The 14,540-nt window shown below is 33.6% G+C and overlaps 1 protein-coding gene across 1 annotated transcript; it reads left to right on the forward strand.

Moving 5' to 3' along the window:
• Positions 1 to 355: 355 nt before the first annotated feature.
• LOC103501187 (LRR receptor-like serine/threonine-protein kinase RPK2) lies at positions 356 to 4,499 on the forward strand. Its single transcript, XM_008464702.3, has one exon. The coding sequence runs from the start codon at positions 699 to 701 to the stop codon at positions 4,128 to 4,130; it is 3,432 nt and encodes a 1,143-aa protein (XP_008462924.2). The 5' UTR covers positions 356 to 698; the 3' UTR covers positions 4,131 to 4,499.
• Positions 4,500 to 14,540: the final 10,041 nt, after the last annotated feature.

Raw genomic sequence — 14,540 nt, forward strand, 5'->3', positions numbered from 1 at the left:
AACAATGGAAAAAGATCTTAAATGTAAGACGATCGTGTTGATCATGCTAAACGATTAGGTTGACTATGGTAAACGATTGTTTAGATTAGATCCATACGATTGTATAGTTCCTTTACTTTTAATTATATTGATTGTAAATATTTTCATGTGTTGTTACGTTTATGAAAATTAACATTTTTTTTTTCTTACCACCGCAAACAATTAAAATAGGCTATGAGTGACTCAAATGTGAAAAAGAAAATTATTTAAAAAAACATCACAACTGAAAGAGAATATCAAAGCACGACCTGAAAACAGATTTATTCTCTTTTTATAAACATAAAAAAAAATCATATATTAAAGACGAAGAAGGCAGTTAATGCTTGAAAAAAGAAAGGAAAGAAAAAAGGAGAGAGAGAATGAAGAGAAAGAAAAAGAAAATGAAAATGAAAATGAAAAACGCGTATTCTGTAAAGAACACAGTTTGAAATTCTTCTCTCTCTCTAAGTCTCTCCATCGTCCTCCCCTGTCTTCTCTTCCTTTTCTTTAAACCAAAATTAGGGTTAGGGTTAGGGTTCTCAAAACCCTCCCTCTTCCTCTTTTCTTCCTCTTTCCACGGGATTTTCTCTTCCTTTACCCACTTTGTTTTTTTTTTTCTTCTTATTATTTTCTGTGTTGTTTTCTCTTTCGAACAAGCCCTGTCAAAGGGGGATTCCACCATGGGTTCCTCTTCCTCTTCTTTTTCAGTCATCAAATGGTTTTCTTTTACCAGACCCAAATCTCCAATTTTTCTCACCAAGCTCTTTTTGCTGTTCTGCATCCTCTTCTTCTTTCAAACTCATGTTATTTTCGGCGATTCCGACAAATCCGTGCTTCTTCACTTCAAAAGTGCCCTTTCTGACCCTTCTGCGTTGCTTTCCTCCTGGACTTCTAATGATTCTAATTACTGCTTGTGGTTTGGTGTGTCTTGCGACTTCAATTCTCGGGTTGTCTCCCTCAACATTTCTGGGAATGGTGGTGCTTCAGGTAATTTCAATTCTTTTTCCTGTTCCGATTCTTCTAAATTCCCTCTTTATGGACTTGGAATTAGAAGGGGTTGTGTGGGTAATAGAGGTTCACTCATTGGGAAGCTTCCACCCTTGATTGGGAACCTCACTCACCTCAGGGTTTTGTCTCTTCCGTTTCATGGTTTTCAAGGTGAGCTTCCTGGTGAAATTTTTGGATTGGAGAACCTTGAGGTTCTTGATCTGGAAGGGAATTCTGTATCTGGGCTGCTTCGTAATGATTTTGCCAGGTTGAGCAAGTTGAGTGTTCTTAATCTTGCATTCAATAGGTTTACTGGTGAGATTCCTAGCTCGCTTTCGGTTTGTGCGAGTTTAGAGATCTTGAATTTAGCTGGGAATCAGTTGAATGGGACAATTCCAGAGTTTGTTGGTCGGATGAGAGGGGCCTACTTGTCTTTCAATTTTTTAACAGGATCCATCCCGAGTGAGCTTGGGAATAACTGTGGAAAGCTCGAGCATCTCGACCTGTCTGGTAATTTTTTGGTCAGTGGGATTCCAAGCAATCTGGGAAATTGCACTCAATTGCAGACATTGTTGCTGTATTCTAATATGCTGGAAGAGGCCATTCCAGCTGGAATTGGTAAGTTGCAGAAGCTGGAAGTGCTTGATCTTTCAAGGAATAGTCTCAGTGGTCCGATACCCTTGGAGCTGGGAAATTGCTTGCAGTTATCTGTCCTCGTGCTCTCGAATTTCATCAATCCAATTCCCAAGATCAATTACACAGGCCATGACTCTCCAACTGAGGAACTTAGTGATGATAGTTTTAACTATTTTGCGGGTGGTATACCTGAGACAATAACAACACTTCCCAAGCTGAGGATATTGTGGGCCCCTAGTGCAAACCTCAATGGTAGATTCCCTTCCCTATGGGGTAAGTGTGAAAGCTTGGAGATGATTAATTTAGCTGGTAATTACCTTTATGGGGAGCTTCCAAGTGGGTTTGCCGTCTGCAAAAAGCTTCAAGTCCTTGATTTAAGCTCAAACCGGCTTTCTGGAGAACTTAATAAAAACCTACCAGTTCCTTACATGACTCTGTTTGATCTTAGCCATAACCAATTTATTGGTGAGATTCCTACGTTCTGTGGCAATGATTGCTCACAGCTGAAGTTCCGTTCGAATAGATATCTGGATTTTGACGATGCCTCATCCCGGTATCTCTCATTTTTTGCCACTATTATTCGAGATGCAACCCCTTTTCAATTTGTTGGAAATGGTGATCTGATAATACATAACTTTGGAGACAATAACTTTACTGGAAGTCTTCTGTCGTTGCCATTTCCAAGTGAAAAACTGGGTAGTAAAACCGTTTATGCTTATCTTGTGGGTGGGAATAAGCTGACTGGGCCATTTCCAGATAGTTTGTTTGAGAAATGCGACAATTTGGGGGGATTGATCTTTAATATTAGCAGCAACAAACTATCTGGCCCATTTTCTGTGACAATTGGTAAGAAGTGTGGTTCTCTCAAATTTTTGGATGTATCTGGTAATCAGATGACTGGGCAGGTACCGGCTAGCTTTGGAGAGCTATTATCTCTGAATCACCTGAACCTAAGTCGGAATAAGTTTCAGTATCAAATACCTTCTTCTCTCGGACAGATGGCTAATTTGAAGTACCTTTGTTTGGCTGGCAATAACTTTAATGGTTCTATACCTTCAGCCTTGGGAAAGTTACAGTCTTTGGAGTTGCTGGATCTTTCATATAATGATCTTTCAGGTGAAATTCCAATGGATCTTGTTAACTTGAAAGGCCTAAAAGTTCTGCTGCTCAACAATAATTCACTCTCTGGACAGGTTCCCTCTGGTTTAGCGAATGTTACCACACTCTCTGCATTTAATGTGTCATTCAATAACTTGTCTGGTTCCCTGCCATCAAATAACAACATGATTAAATGTAGTGGTGCAATTGGAAACCCTTACCTGCGCCCGTGCCATATGTATTCTCTGGCCGTGCCCTCATCTGAAATGCAAGGTTCAGTTGGTGACCCAAGTGGTTTTGCAGCTTCACCATCGGGTGTTGCACCCCAAACAAGTGGAGGTGGCAGCTTCAATTCCATTGAGATAGCATCAATTACATCTGCCTCCGCCATTGTTTCTGTTCTTATTGCTTTGGTTATCCTATTTCTATATACACGAAAGTGGAACTCGAGATCTAAAGTTCTTGGCTCAATGAGAAAGGAAGTGACAGTTTTTACTGATATTGGGGTTTCCCTGACTTTTGAGAATGTGGTGCGTGCTACAAGTAATTTCAATGCAAGTAACTGCATTGGCAGTGGAGGGTTTGGGGCAACTTACAAGGCAGAGATCTCATCAGGAGTGCTGGTTGCAATAAAACGACTTGCTGTAGGTCGATTTCAAGGCGTCCAACAGTTTGATGCAGAAATTAAAACCCTTGGAAGGCTGCGCCATCCAAACCTTGTCACCTTAATTGGTTACCATGCCAGTGAAACAGAGATGTTCCTGATATATAATTATTTGCCAGGAGGTAATTTGGAAAAGTTCATCCAGGAGAGATCTACAAGAGCTGTTGATTGGAGAATTCTTCACAAGATTGCACTTGACATAGCTCGCGCGCTTGCATATCTTCATGATCAGTGTGTACCACGAGTACTTCACCGCGATGTGAAACCGAGTAATATACTATTAGATGACGACTTCAATGCTTATCTCTCTGATTTTGGATTGGCCCGGCTTCTTGGGACTTCTGAAACCCATGCTACCACCGGGGTGGCTGGAACTTTTGGCTATGTTGCTCCCGAATATGCCATGACTTGCCGTGTTTCTGATAAAGCAGATGTGTATAGTTACGGTGTGGTGCTTCTCGAGCTACTTTCAGACAAGAAAGCACTAGACCCCTCGTTTTCTTCGTATGGTAATGGTTTTAACATAGTAGCTTGGGCATGTATGCTGCTTCGGCAGGGGCGTGCAAAGGAATTCTTCACGGCAGGGTTGTGGGAGGTAGGCCCCCATGATGATTTGGTTGAAGTATTACACTTGGCAGTTGTTTGTACAGTTGACTCTCTGTCGACTAGGCCGACGATGAAGCAAGTTGTACGACGGCTTAAGCAGCTTCAACCGCCATCATGTTAGCAAGTGAGAATTCGGGCATTTATTGACATAGTTAATTTGTAGAAGATTAGAGGCAGATTGATTGTAATTTGTGTTTTCTTCTTATGACTGCAAAACGGCTGCTGCCATAGGTTGGTTGGTTGAGTTCCTAAATTTGTAGTTAATTTTCTCATGTAAATTCTAATATAGTTGTGCCCTCGATTTTTTAATCTATAAACAAGAATTGCTGCTTTGTGCATGAGGGGAGGGATCTACTTGATGAATCTGCCAAAAAGAGAAAGAAAAAGGGTGCAGATATCTTATATCTTCAAATGATGTTACATACCTGTATATCATCAGTTCTTATTTATTGTTCAATAAAAAGCAATATAATAGAACTTTGTCTTTCAACTCCTGTTTTTAAAGATGGTACTTGTATTTTCGGGAAAATCATACTTACGATTTAGTTCAAGTATTTAAACTCGACTTTTTTAACTCCGTAGGTTGGAGAAATGGTTTATGTTCATGTTGTCAGGTTTTTATGGCCACTGCTAGCGCCCTCTGCTGTTATCATTGCCATCACATTCTCTCTCTCTCTCTCTCTCTCTCTCTCTCTCTCTCTCTTCCTCTATTTTAATGGGGATGTTTTGGTTGAATTGAAATATTATTATTGTTCATGATTGCTTGGAGAGGGATGAAGGGGGAGGAATTTATATGAACAAAAAGGAGATTGCAAGGCACTGTATTGGTTGGGAGTAAATTTCTACAAAATTAAACAAAGTGTCTCTATATTTAGTAAAATCTTTTGAACCTCTGATTCTTGTTTCATAAAACTTATCCTCAAAATTGAAGTTGTAGGAGACTTAACCCCACAACCAGCTTAAAAAATAACATAAATATACATATTTTGATTGGGGTAGAGTTTTTGCCTTCTCCTGAAATATAGGATGCGACACAAAAATCCTTCTTTTTTTTTTTTTTTTTTTTTTGTTCATATAAAACTGAAAAACAATACAAAGTCAATCCGGAGAATGGAGATCACATCAAAGCTGTATAAAGTCTATAAACATCTCTTAGTAAGCTTCTTTTCATACTCTGTCACTATCATCTCGTCCTATACCAAATTTAGAAATTTATTGTGTTTCTTCTCACGATAAGTTTCCATCTAAAACTTCTCATTTGAGACAATCTCAGCTCAACTCTCAATGTTATTAATCTTCTTGATGGAAAGCGGTAAACATAAGCAGCAAAATTAAGATCAAATTTTACTTTAATTGCATTTAAACTATATAAAAAATATTATGTAACATTAACATTACCCTAAATAAACGAAATCATGGTTAATAGAAAACATACCTTCGAAACTTCTCGTTCTTAGTAATCTCCTCATGAACACGAACTTAGGACCATCACTAGTGTTAACTCGCTATTCTCCGGACTTACAACCATTTTGTGGGACACGATGAATGAAGGATTTGAGAGAGATGGAAATTGAATTAGGGTAGGGAGAACTTAGGTAAAATTTCCGACATTTGGTTTAATTGCAAAAATTAAAAAGTGCCAAAAAGTTATTTTAATTTTGTAAACAAGCCTTTAAATAGGCAAAAGACATATAATGTAACTATTGCATGTGAAAATTAACCTAAATCCAACACTTGAATTCCACTAATCATTAGTGGAATTTAGTGGGTTAGGTGTGGGATTACTCAACGAAATGTCGAATTTTTCACTAACTTAACTTAAAGGAGAAAATGGTCATTTGACCATTAAAGTAAAAGTGGCTTTAAAGTTAAAATTTTGACTTTTTATTATTTTGTGCGTCTTGACTAATTTTGACCTCTCGAGCATGAATCCTCGTTCACTTTTTTGAGATTCAAATCACATTTGAATATAAAATCGGTAAACAATTAACTATCTAAAGTCAAAAGTCAACATTTTGACTTTTTACAATTTTGGCCATTTTCATCAATCCACATTCATATTTTTCATATCTAAATCACATTTAAACATAAATCTTTATCTCAAACTGATAAGCAACGACTATATTATATATATTTGTTGGTTTCTCTTTTTTTTTTTTACCTAATTTGAACAATTTAAATTTATTCCATCATACTATTCTAAATTTATTCCATATGAGCTAGAAAACGAACCTAATGGATCTATAGATCATGGGATCTAATGATTCGAGATTATCTGATTAAACCCTTTTAGATCGAGCTGATCAACATTCATTAACTAATGGTCATTGTACTAAAGTCTCATAGTTGCAGTCCCCTCACTACAGATATATTTGTGTCCATCTGATATACTGATAACTCATAGAAATAAGTTATTATAGCCTTTTAGATATAATAAAAAAGTCAAAAAGTGTAGTAAAAGTGTCAAAATGCGTAACTTATGTTGTAAATTCATAAGTATTTCGAAATGTGTTGTACATAAGTCTTCATGCCTGTTTTACCGTATTTTTAGTGTCTCTTAATGCAGGTGACAAAGGCGATTTTGTATTCGTAAAAAATTATGCAATGTAGGTAAGATCGTTATTAAACAAAAGGTGCAAGTACGGGTGTTAAACCCAAGAGAATGAGGCTAAGTAAAATTTCTTGAATAAAAGCTTTAAAGATATGAGATTAGTAACAAAAAGAAAAAAACCATTGAAAACAATTTGGGAAAAATCAATAACGACCAAGAATTAAAGGAAACTTTAAATTGCAAGTCAATTAAAAAAAAAAGAGAAATTAAATATTCAAACTCAATAAGAAAAGTGAGGAATGGGCTTAGGCTATAAATATATTTTTATCATTGAATCAAAGATGATTAAGAATTGAATCGGGCTTAATTAAGAGTAGTTCTTGATTCAATATTTTTCACAAGATCAACTTACTTGATCAAGACAATAAAAAAGATGATTTCCATAGGGAATTAGTCAATTCTTGCAATATTTAAAAGTCCGTAACTTGTTCTTTAAAGAAAAATAAAGTTTTCTTCACAATTTTGACAAATCAAGAATTAATTGGAAATTAATTGTGCACTAAAAAATATACAATTAATTTCAAAGAAAAATGCCAAGAACAAGTAAAATCAAACGTTATTCAATTTCAAGAATTTGTGAGAAACAATCAAGAATCAAGTAAATTTTTGTGTAGAGAAAAGTAATCTAATTAATATTGCATTAATTGTCATACCTAAGTATTTTGCATACAAAGATTGAATTAAAATTGAAATCAAGAACGAATTTGACAAGAATTATTGAAATTGAAACATGGGTTTAATTCTTGATAAAATTTTTTTAGGGATTTCAACAAAAATTTACATCAAAATCAAGATTGTATCAAACTCTAATTACATAAAAAATGAAAATTATCAAAGAATAGGATTAAACCGAAGCCCACTTACCTTAAGAAATTCTCTCTTTCATCATCAAGAAATTTACAATTTAATTTGAAAGAAAAAATGATAGAATAATAGATAGGATTTTGGAAATTAAGAAAAAATTGAAAGAATTTTGGACTTATTTAAGAGAAAAGGTGAATTGATGATAAAAATATGGGAATTTAGAGTTTATCTAGAAAATAATGGAAATAATCGTCTAGTTTGAACTCATGACCACTACGCCAGGCACGCATCAGATCGACGAAAATTTGGTAAAATTTGGGAAAGTTGCAAAAGAATTGCGAGTTTGCCATTGAAGAAAACGAAAAACATTATTTACGTCGTTTGGATTCGAACTCAGATGGTGGGAGAGGCGCCCGACTTCAGGGGCTGAAACGTGGCGGAGGGTGAGAGGCGGGCAGATGGAAGAATACGCGTGTACGAAGTTTGAATAATTCGGTTTTTGTTTTGCGTCGACCGAAGATCGAACCGTTGACGTCTAAGGCGCTCGAAGATGGTCAAAAGGATAATTTATTAAAATACAGTTGTTTTTAAAACTTATTACGAAAATAATGTTATCCTAAAAGAATTTATCAAAATACTGCTATTTTTCTTTTTTTTTCATTTTCTTTAATTTGTTGCAGTTGGACGAGTTCTCAAAACTCACCCAAATTAGTTTATTTAAAAAAAAAAAAGCAAAGAGATGGACGAGTCTTAACCTCCTCACAATTTCCTTTCTTTTCTATTATTTAAAATTTTTTATTTAAATATTTCTATTTTCTATAATTAAAAAATTTATTTAAATATTTTTATTTTCTATCATTCATCTAATTATTTACTCTTGAAAAAAAATGTAAAATTTAATTTTTAATTATTATATTATATATATATATATATATATATATATATATATATATATATATTAAATAATTCTTTTAAAAACTTAACTTTAACTACTTTAAAATCATTATTAATATTAAATGGTTGATAGAGAAAATAAGGTAAAGATAATTTCAAATTTGATCCTAGCCTACTAGATATTAGGAAATTCATATCTTAATTGAGGTAGGATAAAAATAAATCTTACTAAAATTTTGTATAATGGTTCCATATGAGTTATCTAATAATTTCTTACTTCTTAATGTTCAATTTCCTTACTAATTTAGACACTATTGATGTAATGTGAGGGTACAAAATCTAAATGATCTTGCTAAATGATTGTTTAGATTTGTAGTGAAATAATAAGTTAAAAATGACACAATACCTAATAATATGAAGGAGAAGTATTAATATGAAGAAGAAACACATGTATTCAACGAGAAATTCAAAACCAATAAGAAAAAGATAAGCAAATATGTGTCAGTGTTGTTTGCAAATGGTCATATGATAGATAGTGTCGATGAGGTTGATTATGATCAATCTCTATGTGAAAACTTAAATAGAATGTAGGATCTAATTTGGCGTAAACATATACTCTAAAGAGGAAGAAAAATAAATTAGTTAAAATGTGAGAGAATGTGAGTTTTTTTTGTTAGAGGAAGAAAAATAAATTAGTATTAAATTTTAAAAACTTAAATTAATTAAAATGTGGGAGAAGATTAAATTAGTTAAAATAATTCTTATTCAAAACGATGACCATGACATTTTTTAATTCAATTACTTTCTTTTTATTTAAATTCTTAATTTAACACATTTTAAACTTTTTAATTCAACACATTTTAACATTCAATGGTCACATTTTAACTAATTTCTTAAAACTCTTTCCTAATATTTTAATTAAATTAAAAAATTAAACTATAAGGATGGAGAAAAAAATTGAAAAAAAATTATTAGATAACTCATATGAACCATTATAAGATTTATTTTTACCCTAAATTAGGATTGAATTTCCTAATATCTAGTAGGCTAGGATCAAATTTGAAATTATCTTTACCTTATTTTCTCTATCAACCATTTAATATTAATAATGATTTTAAAATAGTTAAAAGTTAAGTTTTTAAAAGAATTATTTAAAATATATATATATATATATATATATATATATATATATATATATATATATATATATATATGTATGTATGTATGTATGTATGTATGTATGTATGTATGTATGTATGTATGTATGTATGTATGTATAATATAATAATTAAAAATTAAATTTTACATTTTTTTTCAAGAGTAAATAATTAAATGAATGATAAAAAAATAAAAATATTTAAATAAGTTTTTTAAATTATAGAAAATAGAAATATTTAAATAATAGAAAAGAAAAGAAATGGTGAGGACGAGTCTTGGAGACTCGCCCATCTCTTTGCTTTTTTTTTTTTTTTAAAAAATAAACTAACTTGGGCGAGTTTTGAGAACTCGCCCAACTGCAACAGATAAAAGAAAATGAAAAAAAAAAAAGAAAAGTAGCAGTATTTTGGTAAATTCTTTTAGGATAGCCTTATTTTCGTAATAAGTTTTAAAAACAATTGTATTTTAATAAATTATTCTGGTCAAAATGGCATCGTTTTGGCTTGAAAAATCCAGAAAATAATGCATCATGTGAGATTCGAACTCATGATGTCTGGGTTGCTTTATGCGTATGAATGGCTGACGCGTGTCACGACTTTTGAACATTTACGAATTTGCCCCTGATGTTCAATTTTAACCGCTCTCCTTCGTTTGAACTTCGTTTTAAGTGATTTCGTTGCGTTAGGTTCGTATCAGAGTCTACTTTCATATTTTGCAAAAATTTCAAAATAATGAACATATGCAAATTTGTCCCAACAGCAGGATTATGAACAAAAGAAGTAACTAGTGAATTGTAAAGGATCTCGCGCAAGAGCTATGTGAGAAGAGTCCATCTGACATGTACAACTTCTAGGCAAGGATCTACGTCATCACGTGAGAAATGTTCATTATGTTGGAATTTATGTCCTAAAACTCGTACTGTGTTATTTGATTTAATGAGTTTATTATTGAATGCTATAAATCTTAAAACCAATAAATTAAGGCCCTTAGCCTATTTTACTAAGTTTGTCAATACATTTGAGAGTTAATAGCTCAAATAGTCTATAGTGTATGAATAAGGTTGGGTGCCTTATTCTGGAAAAACACTATGGATGCGGTCCGTTCCGTAGTTAGTACAAACGATGTAATCCTGAATCCTTTATGTAGAGACATGAGAGTGGGGGCATTTAATGTAAGTGGTTTGCATAAGACTGGAACCACAAAATAGTCACTTTTAGTTATAACGCCGTAAACTATAAACTGACTATTCTATTTTTAAATGACCTAGGTAACTTGATCTTAATCCTGAGCTAACTATGAACTTCTGTTCATTCGGTAGTATCCTTAGATCTGCATAGGTGAGGGCAGCACATCATCGTTGGCCCAATAAGCCTTCCATTTCAGGGAAAAGACTGTGGATAGCTAGGGACATAGGGTGTAAGACGGAATTCACTCCTACCCACTTCTGGGATAGTAAATAGGTTGTTCCATTAAGGACTAAATCCAAGTCTTGAACAAGGGGCCCCACCTTCTCATTGGCCCGAGAAGGATTCAGGTTTATAGGTTGGACCTTAAACCAATTGTTCAATAATGGATCAGTGGGTCTTAAGGAGCACAATGTAATATCAGGGGTAAAACGGTATTTTGACCTAGCCAAGATTACGAACAACCTGTGAAGGATCAACTTACTCATCATGGTTATATCAGGTGGACAGAAATATATCTATAGTGGAGGGAGGGCAACTAAGAGTCTTTAGTGGAATGACTTTTTAGTTAACGAATGTTCATTAAGCTTGGTCTAAAAGAGTTTAGCCAGTTAATTTCGAATCATTTGAGCCCATGATCTATAGGTCCATTAGGTTCCCCTACTAGATCATATGGATTTAACTAAGAACAATATGTTGGAATAACTCGAATTGTTCGAATTAGGTAAAGAGAGAGAAATCGACCAGTGTATATGATATAAGTCGGTATATATAACATTAAGCTTTATGTTTAAATATGATTTAAATAATGAATATGGATTCATATTTAGAAGCTTGGAAAGTTTTGAAATGGTCAAAGTTGTAAAAGTCAACATGTTGACTTTTGATTTTGAAAAACAAAACTTTGACCGGATTGATATTCAAATATGATTTGAGTTTTAGAAAAATGAATGCGGATTCATACTCGGGAGGTTGAAATTAGTCAAGACGGATAAATATCAAAAAGTCAAAAAGTTGACTTTTGACTAAAAAAAGTACTAAAAAAAGTCAAAGTTATACTTTGACTTAATTGGTCAAATGACCAAATTGTCCTTTGACTAATATATTTATTACTAAATATTAGTGGGAAATGTAGCAGCTTATAATGCAATTAGAAGCCACTAATTCCATTAATCGTTAATGGATTAATTAGATGTTGAGATTTCATGAAGTAAATTGCATGCATTTTGCATGTAATTTTCTTTATGAACTTCCATTTACAGAATGAGAAGATGACGATGAAGATCTCATGAAAAACCTTTAAACGATACACCTTTCTCCTTCCATCTCTCTAAGATTTCCTTCATATAAACGAGTCCCACAACTCGATTCTTAGTCCTGAGATTAGTAGGTCAACATAGTGGTTGTCCTTTGCTCGTGATCTTCAGGCAAGAAGAATTTTTAGAACGAAGAAGAAGTTAAGAACTACAAAGGTAAGCTCATCGTTTACCTTCTCTATTGTTCGTTTAGGTCCGTCGTTTAGTTGCAACATGTTAATTTCTAAATCGTTTAGACGCATAAAGAGTAAAGTTTGGTCCTTATCTTCCGCTGCTGCATGTTTCTCTGATGTTTTTGTTCCATCATGTGGTATCAGAGCATGCTTAGTTTTACTCATATGCATATGGTGGGTTCTTACAATTTATATGATAAATTGCTATGGTTGAACTAAAATGGATAAGTTATGGCTTTGACTCTAAATTAAGTTGTTTATTTACATTAATTATTGTAAATAGCCCTGTTTGTGGCCTAATTTATTTTTTGCAATTTGTTGGAATCATTAGAGTTGATTTTAGGTTGTAATTGCTTCATTCGGGAAGAAGAAGTGCTGTTTTGAAGCTCAGACCCGAGAAGAAGATGTTTCAGACCTATCGTTCACCCTCTCAACGATTGCGTATGGTACACGCATCATTTGTGCCAGCGAACGTCGCTTTTACCAGTTAAACGATCGCGTATGGTACGCGTATCGTTTGTATAAAACCACATCGTTTACTTGCTAAACGATCGATTATGGTACACCTATCGATTGCATAAGACCCCATCATTTACCCGCTAAGCGATCACGTATGGTACGCATATCACTAATGCTTGAACGATCGTTTACATGCTCAGCGATTGCGTATGGTACGCGTATCATTAGCACCTATAAATGATCGTTTACCTTATAAACGATCGTTCACCCGCTTGACGATCGTGTATGGTACGCGTATCGCTTATGCCCGTGAAAACCATCTACCTGCTCAGCGATCGTGTAAGGATTAACAAGTGGTTTTTGGCGGTTTATGCAACATTGGTGTTATTTCAACCGGTTCGAAGTGCTCGAGAGCGGTTCATGTACTTCATCAAATTATTATTGTAATAATTTAGTTTTAACTTAATTTAGAAAGCCAAAACCGATACATTTTAGGGTGTTTTTAATTAATTTTACATATGATGTATGTCTTAATTATTTCTAAAATTATATGTGCATATTGTATGACATATAGTTTTAAAATCCCACCATAGGTTAACATGTTCATTCATATTTAGTATGCATATTGAGTAATTAATATGGAAATTAATTAATATGATTAATTAGTAGTTAAAATTTAAATTAATATGATCAATTTAAAGATTAATTGAATTAATTTTATTAAATATGATTTAATGAAATTAAAAGTTAAATAAATCAAAATACCATATTGATTATTTGTTGTATTCCTAGATGAATGTTATAGGTTTTTCTAAAAGTTTTATAATTGTTATAAAATAAATTAGAATTTTAAAATCTATAATAAAAATAAGATGCATGCTCACCTAGGTTAATACCATATCTTCCAAAATTAGATTTAGGTCGATATCTTGTAAAACTAGGTTACAAGAGGCATACCTGATTCGATCTTGTCAACAGGTCATATAAGATGACTAAGGAATTGAGGTTTTTAAGTTGACGGTTTACGAAACACCTCCTACCTGGAGATCGTAATCAGTTCTTGAGCCTAGTTAACCTAATTTTATGAGCATGCGTGAGAGATGTAAGGTAATAAAATTTGTTTATCACCTAGAGATCGTAGGTTAAATCCAGTATAAAAGTTATGCTTGGGTGTTTTACCTAGATTTAAGATTTGTTTAAGTTGGCCTAAATAAAATCTTGAATAATTTACCCAAAAATCCTTTTAGAACACTTCAGCTGGAGAAAAGTATTGTACTTTTAGCTCTAGCGTCTCCAAGAGTTCACACTGTGAGGTTCATGCAGGGCTTTGGGCCGTGCGTAGGAGCGGACTCCATTCGGAGAATGTTTGCATGGGCTATGAACAAGGTGAATGTGGGAAGTGGTTCATAGTAAGTGGGTGAGGTATATATGACAATACATCCCACGATCTCTTCCATTGGGTCGCACCGTGAGATTCTTATAATGCGCCTGGTTGTCTGTCCTGGAGCGACGTGCCATTTGGAGGGTTGTATTATAAGATTTAGAACACCGCAAACTCCATATTTGGATAGGGCCTCTTAGATAAGTTTTCATATTGTCTTTCCACTTTCAGGAGCATAATGATTCTCATCTCTGAGGACCGAAAATGGAGGGTTACACTTACAAGAATTACTAAATAGTTAGTATATTCTTAACCTAACCGAAGTAACGGTAACTAAATGCTTAGTAAATATAAGATATTTGTGAGTTAGCATTTGGTCAAGATTGTCTTGATTCAAACGACGAGTAATCGGCTACCCCTCGGTAGAGGTTATTCTGAACCTTTGAAATATCGTTGCAAAACATAATAAAGGGTACATTATTAAAAGTTTTGCTAAAAAGATTGGTTTATTAGGATTATGGTTTCTAAACAAAGTATGTTTGTTTTTCAGC

This window comes from Cucumis melo, chromosome 7 (assembly GCF_025177605.1).
Source record: "Cucumis melo cultivar AY chromosome 7, USDA_Cmelo_AY_1.0, whole genome shotgun sequence".
NCBI lineage: Eukaryota > Viridiplantae > Streptophyta > Magnoliopsida > Cucurbitales > Cucurbitaceae > Cucumis > Cucumis melo.